The sequence below is a fragment of the Salvelinus fontinalis genome, chromosome 3 (genome assembly GCF_029448725.1).
Source record: "Salvelinus fontinalis isolate EN_2023a chromosome 3, ASM2944872v1, whole genome shotgun sequence".
Lineage (NCBI taxonomy): Eukaryota > Metazoa > Chordata > Actinopteri > Salmoniformes > Salmonidae > Salvelinus > Salvelinus fontinalis.
Genome location: NC_074667.1, coordinates 36,518,189 through 36,525,370, shown reverse-complemented (window position 1 = coordinate 36,525,370; position 7,182 = coordinate 36,518,189). Strand labels below are relative to the sequence as shown.

The 7,182-nt window shown below is 44.4% G+C and overlaps 1 protein-coding gene across 2 annotated transcripts in view; it reads left to right on the top strand.

The window, feature by feature from the left end:
• Positions 1–6,914, top strand: part of LOC129846598 (retinoic acid receptor gamma-A-like) — a 70,332-nt gene extending 63,418 nt beyond the window's left edge. For both annotated transcript variants that reach the window (XM_055914546.1, XM_055914555.1), the window contains 6 exons: positions 91–232; positions 754–917; positions 1,008–1,184; positions 1,544–1,748; positions 2,106–2,264; positions 2,548–6,914. In XM_055914546.1, coding sequence (XP_055770521.1) covers positions 91–232; positions 754–917; positions 1,008–1,184; positions 1,544–1,748; positions 2,106–2,264; positions 2,548–2,864 — 1,164 coding nt within the window. In that variant the 3' untranslated portion in view covers positions 2,865–6,914. The remainder of the gene's footprint in view (positions 1–90; positions 233–753; positions 918–1,007; positions 1,185–1,543; positions 1,749–2,105; positions 2,265–2,547) is intronic.
• The last annotated feature ends 268 nt before the right edge of the window (positions 6,915–7,182 follow it).

Here is a 7,182-nt window from a genome sequence, read left to right as displayed (position 1 = left end):
GATTTCTCTCTCTTTTACTCTCTCTTGGTCTCTCGGTTCCTCATACTTTCTCTGTATCTCTCGGTCTCTCTTTCTCTCTCTCTCTTTCAGGGATTCTTCCGGCGCAGTATTCAGAAGAACATGGTGTATACCTGCCACCGAGACAAGAACTGTCAGATCAACAAGGTGACCCGTAACCGCTGTCAGTACTGCCGGCTGCAGAAGTGCTTTGAGGTCGGCATGTCCAAAGAAGGTGAGTGCCAGGGCCTCAGAAAGATTGCATTACAACCAGTTTTGCCCATACCTTCTGGGTATGCTGTGCTCAAGTGTAAAGGTGTGAGGGGATCAGAGATGGTTGGAATACAGAGAGCGTGTGAGAGTGATTGTGTGGCAAAGAGTGTTTTGGAAAGGGATCTCAGTCCATGTCCACAGTCCATGTCTGTACTGGGGTAGCACTGAAATCACAATATGGCCGCTCTATAAGTGGACATCCTGAGAGGAAGGAAGGAGGGAAGCATGAGGGATGTGTTGCTCTATTAGATGACAACAACTACCACCAATCTATCACTTTCCCTTTCACTGTTGTCTCAAAGAGTAGGGTCACGGCCAGCCATTACCAACGGCAACTCTGAAGCAATAGAGTTAAGTGCCATGTTCAAGTGCACATCGGCAGTTTTTACACCTTGTCGGCTCATGGATTCGAACTAGCGACCTTTCGGTTACTGGCCCAACTCTCTAACCGCCAGGCTACCTGCTGCCTTGTCCCCTATGCAGCGGTGCGTAATGACAGGAACAAGAAGAAGAAGGATGTGAAGGAGGAGGTGGTGTTACCGGAGAGCTATGAGCTCAGTGGGGAACTGGAGGAGCTGGTCAACAAAGTCAGCAAGGCCCACAAAGACACCTTCCCCTCACTCGTCCAGCTGGGCAAATACACTACAGTGAGTCAAATACAGACACACACGCACACGCACACACACGCACACACGAATCTCAGCCCTCTCTCTCTCTGTGTCTCTCCTGTGTTCCAGAACTCCAGTGCAGACCACCGTGTACAGTTGGATTTGGGGCTGTGGGATAAGTTCAGTGAACTTTCCACCAAGTGCATCATCAAAATAGTGGAGTTTGCCAAGCGCCTGCCAGGCTTCACCACCCTCACCATCGCTGACCAGATCACACTCCTCAAATCAGCCTGTCTGGACATACTGGTACCTAAACACCTATCTCCCCCCACCTCCGCTCTGTCTGTACTCCTCTCTCCCTCACTACTCTTTACAGTGCACACTCATGTCTCCCTCCACCTTCACTCATCTCTCCCTCCACCTTCACCCTTCTCTCCCTCACTACAATCTATCCACTCCTCTCTCCCTTACAATGCTCTATCCATACTTCGCTTACACTCAACACACTATACACACACATTGCACAATCCACATGTCACTGTCCTCCATCCTCTGTCACTCCCTACACTTTACACTTTTCCCTCCTCTTCTTCGTCCTCCCTTTTCATCATCCTTGTTGTCGTTATTCCCCTAACCTCTCTATCTTCTCCTCTCCTCCCTCTCAGATGCTGAGGATCTGCACTCGCTACACTCCGGAGCAGGACACAATGACCTTCTCTGACGGGCTGACTCTGAACCGGACCCAGATGCACAACGCAGGCTTCGGCCCGCTCACAGAACTGGTGTTTGCCTTTGCTGGCCAGCTGTTGCCTCTGGAGATGGACGACACAGAGACTGGCCTCCTCAGCGCCATCTGCCTCATCTGTGGAGGTACTGCAGCATTGGCTGTTATTGTTAGTGTTCATGTGTGTGTTTGTGTGACTGTGTGTGTGACTGTGTGTGTGTGTGTGTGTGTGTGTGTGTGTGTGTGTGTGTGTGTGTGTGTGTGTGTGTGTGTGTGTGTGTGTGTGTGTGTGTGTGTGTGTGTGTGTGTGTGTGTGTGTGTGTGTGTGTGTGTGTGTGTGCGCGCATGTGTGTTTGTCTCAATATACTAAGCACTCTCTCCTCTTCTCTTTTTGTTCACGTCTTTTTCCCCCCTGACCCTATGTCATTGGCTGCTTACTCTTTCTCACCCTCTATCATTGCCCACACCCCTTCCTGACCCTGTGTGTTGGCTCTCTCCCTCAGACCGTATGGACTTGGAGGAGCCCCAGAAGGTAGACAAGCTGCAGGAGCCCCTCCTGGAGGCCCTAAAGATCTACGCCCGCCGCAGACGCCCCAACAAGCCCCATTTGTTCCCCCGTATGCTGATGAAGGTCACTGACCTCAGGGGCATCAGCACCAAGGGTCAGTACAGATAAGGATCTGCACAGCCTAGATCTCTATTCATAACATAGGCTATAGCATCCTGACACATAGATCAATATGCATGTACAGTAGATCCTCAGACTCCGCCTTTCAATCAGTATTGATAGAGACATAGAGCCACAAATAATTAACAATTAATAACTAACTGATTGTAAGTTGCTCTGGAGGAGTCTGCTAAATGGCTCAAATGTAAATGTGAATGTAAACTCATGTTTATGCATGTCTCTGTCTCTCTCTCTCTCTCTCTCTCTGTGTACTGTAGGTGCAGAGAGGGCCATCACTCTGAAGATGGAGATCCCAGGCCCCATGCCTCCTCTGATCAGGGAGATGCTGGAGAACCCTGAAGCCTTTGAGGACAGCAGCGACTCTGGGGACAGCGCCTCTGCCGCCGCCCCCCCCGCCATCCAGGCCATCAAGAAAGAGAGAGAGGAGGAGAAGAGCCTGGAGGAGGAAGATGAGGAGGATGAATGGGGGGATGAGGATAGGGAGAGAGGGGCGGACAGCGATGGGGAGCCTTGGGGGGAGGCTGCAGTGGCAGCAGGGGGGTCCCAGAAAGGGGCGCCTGGGAGAGCCCAGTGAGAGACATAGTGATGCACTCTGACCCATACACATCACCTCCTGCTCCACCACCCTCAGACAGACCAACACTCCCTGTCCTAGCACACCAAGTCATCTCCCTACATGAACAGCCCATCCTGTAACAAGGGTCTTTGCCAAGACATAGCATTCACCTCTGTTGTTACACTACCCCCCCCCCCCCCATACATTTACAAATATACACACATACACATACATACTGTATACCCATAATAATTCCCTCTTTGCTCGAGATAAACAGAGAAGTAAAGGCTGTATATGTATTGCACCGACTCTGACACTCCATGGTGAAACGGGCCCTTTCTATAGGAACACGTGGAACATGTAGTCCGGGAAATAAGAGAAGAGAGAGAAAAACAAGCACTAAGTGTCACTGAGTTGGGACAAGGGTCACGAGAGATCACTGTGCCAACCATAAGACTGACCATTATGTTACTTTACAACGCTGTCTCCAAACAAACAGAAACACAAGGAAATGCAAAGCGGAGTGGCAGCAGCTTCAAGCGGGGGTCTTTAGGAAATATACTCCCCCACTTTCCTTAAGGGCTAGGATAAGTGCAAGAGCAATGACGAAACGACATCTGCAACAACCAAACTCTTAATGTGGAAACCATTGCCACACATGCCTTTGAAAATAATTTCCAGTGACATTTGACCTTTGACCTTCTATTGTATGATTTTCCAAAAGAAAACATATGCATTCATATTTCACCATATTGTATATTCATGTGTATTACTATGCATTTTTCTATTTGATCGTTTTTTTTGAATGTTTGTGCTTCAGTCATGCTCATGTTTGATGAGCCATCTCAAACTAGCGATAGATTCTCAATCTGGCAACCCATCTCGCAAACTGGCAACTCTCTTCTGATCTTTACATTGTCTGTGCTTGTGACTTCACTCATTGGGACAGAGCTTACTATAGATCTCTGTAGGGTGAGACAAACAAAAACAACCAGGATTTTACAAGCTATAGTTCATAAACACACAAACACACTCATTAAACATCCATGTGTGCAGAGTCAATGTTCTGCTTTTTAATGCCAATGCTTTGACTCAAGGTGACTCTAGACTCTAGCATGTTGAAGAAAATAACAACAAGGGAGTGTGGGGTAGCACCGATGGTCCGTCACACTCCCTGTTCTCTTCATCTACACGCCATTCAAGCGGGATCTGAATGTGAAAGAGGACTCTCGTTTCGTTGTCATTTCCTTTTGTTCTCAGTGGAATGCCTGGTGGTCTACCAGGGGGGTGATCTGATATCTGGGTGGGCAGAATCCAGCACATAGCTGAGTATCTGTGAAAATGAAAGTAGGTGTCTACTCCCATTCCCAAGCCAAGGCTCAGGTGGTGTGTTGATAATAGTAGATACACATTGAAAGTAAGCCATAATGAGCAGCGATATGATAAAGGATACATGGACTGGATTACTGGATCACTAAGTAACACTCACCGGACCAGTTCAGTCTTAGGTCCATTCCATTAATTCAATAGAATAACTCAAATGTGTAGGTCATAGTTACACATATCGATGTCCATGAAATTTCACCCTCCTAGAGCGATGAATAAGCAATATTGGAATTATATGCAAACCCATGAGGGAGATAGCCTTGTATGAGCTGCCTGAATCAGGAACTGACTGTGTGTGGGGTATGTAGATGTGTGTGTGAATGAGTGTGTGAGGGTGAGGGTGAGCATGAGAGTGTGTCTCACATTACTTGTATAATGTACATTTTGTGTTTTGTGCTTGCTTTACCATAGAGCAGATGAGATAGTCTTTTGGAAACTGTCTACATACATAAACTGGGTTCTAGGAGTTTTGGTCCATAGTTCTGTCCAAGAACATGCACAGAACCATATGGTTGATTTTCCTACTCCAGTCAGATAGAGAATTCTTCATTTGTAAAGTGAATCTATGCCAGGGCTCTCCAGCCCTGTTTCTGGAGCGCTACCCTCCTGTAGGTTTTCCCTCCATCTCCAGTTGTAACAATCCTGATTCAGCAAATCAACTAGCTAATTATTAGAATCAGGTGTGCTAGATTAGGTTTGGAGCGAAACCAGGAAGAGTGTTGGAGAGCCCTGATCTATGCAACGCTGGGATTTTGACATTCTTTTGATGTCATTTCACTTTTGATATACTGTACTTTACATGTGTAATAAGAAATGTTTCTGACGAATTTGAGATTTAGATAAGTTAGTCAATTTAGAATGACTACATTTCATTCTCTTAAAGTCCACAATTGAGATATTCCACCCAGTTCCTCTATACATGTATCTTCCTGTCCCAAGCATTACTGTACAAGATATTACTTTGATAAAGGAGCGGCATATTAATGCTCATAATAACTCAAAACCCCACATCTACAGTATATTCAGATTGCATACCGTTGGCACCTTGCCGTTGGCCTCTTACTATGACAAACAGACACAGCAGTGTGTGGATTTATTAAAATCTGTGGTTGTAAAGCATTAACATGGACCTTAGGCTGAGTAAGATTTCCAGTGTATGGAATGGATTTGGAGTTAATCCCCAGTGTGCATTGAGGCCATTAGTTATTCTGAAAGAGTGATTTACACCTTCATGTCAGCAGCCACTGCACAAGCCTACCTCTTACTCAGTACTCAGCCCTCATGGAGTAGAGGGAGAATTTTCCTATACAGTCAGTCACACCCTGATGCATAAACCTCAACCCTTACTGCAGCGCAGTTCACAAACTGTAGCTACTGTAGTGGTATATCTGACAGCACTCGTTCAAAACAAAAGCCATATTAACTGTGTTCTGTGTGTGTGTGTGGTCTCATAATGCTGCAGAGGACTCTCAGCCTCTGTCTCACAATATTAGTCACATTAGCAATATATTTGATACCATCGTCATACCTCTAAATGAGATTTTCAATCAGGTTCATTGGACTCCTGAGGAGCTTCTTGGAATAGCAGTAATGAATAAAGGAAATTTATTTAAGTGTTTGTTTATTGTTTCCTTTTTATATACAGTAGTCAATGTTTTGTTTGAAGCTAAGCAGATGTAGAAAAAAGCCATGGTTCTTGTGCATTTAGCAAGCACTTAGCAAGCAACCAATGTAGAAAGAAATCTAGATGTGGGAACCTGTATTTTCCTAGGCCTATTTGAAGAAAATGGGGCATATATTTTGGGCAAAAGCTTTTCAAAGACAGCTGACATTTAGTAGTGATTGTTTGATGGTAACTGAAAATAGATTGGCCAAAGAAAAAACAATTACACCAGTGTTATCATTCATGAAGAATCTCAATTAGGTCATTCATTTGAAATATGTGTGCTATTTTTTGAGTTTGAATATTTGTGGCTCTTCACAGCTTTTATTATTGATAATAAGCGCTTCCTTTTTCATGCTTAAGGATTGTTGGGTATTTTATGAGATAAGTAATTGCTTTTCAGAATGTACTATACTTATTTTAATTTGCATTTTGTTCTTATTTGTTGGTGTTACTTTTAATAACCATAACTTTAAATTTCAATTGAATTTGTAAAAAACAAAGGATACAAAATTGTAATTAAATTCAGGGATTTCAAAATCAGCCTAAGATTTGTATTTCTGTTTGTGTCAAAACATGAAATCCCCATTTTTGTTTGTATGCTCTTTTGAGATAAAATGTACTGGTAGTTTGTTTTTCTGTTGTTTTTATACCTGCTGTCCCTTTCTCAAAACAACGCTTGTGTAGCCTGTCGTCCCTTTCTCAAAACAACGCTTTGTGTAGCCTGTCGTCCCTTTCTCAAAACAACGCTTTGTGTAGCCTGTCGTCCCTTTCTCAAAACAACGCTTTGTGTAGCCTGTCGTCCCTTTCTCAAAACAACGCTTTGTGTAGCCTGTCGTCCCTTTCTCAAAACAACGCTTTGTGTAGCCTGTCGTCCCTTTCTCAAAACAACGCTTTGTGTAGCCTGTCGTTGTTGTTACTATTTTATTTTATTGTCATTGAGGCAGTTGTCTCTTCTGTACGTCTGGATGTTGTTGTTGTTTCAAATAATTTGATTTTATAAAGAAACTTCTCTTTTATATGTGTGTGTTCATTTGTATTACAATGTAATTTGCTTCAATACAGATGGCATACCTGGTAAAAACACATGGACACAAGGGGGCGATGTAGTCATGCCATAGCAAGGTGAATCTACTGCTACTCTATTGGGAGTGAATGGGGTAACATTGGCATGTTACACATTTGTGGCTAAATCACCACCCTTTTATTACTAGGCTACTGAGTCGAGCCAATCTGAGTGGAGCTGTACTGCGCTGGCCTGGTTGCACATCCACAACAGTTGCTGGA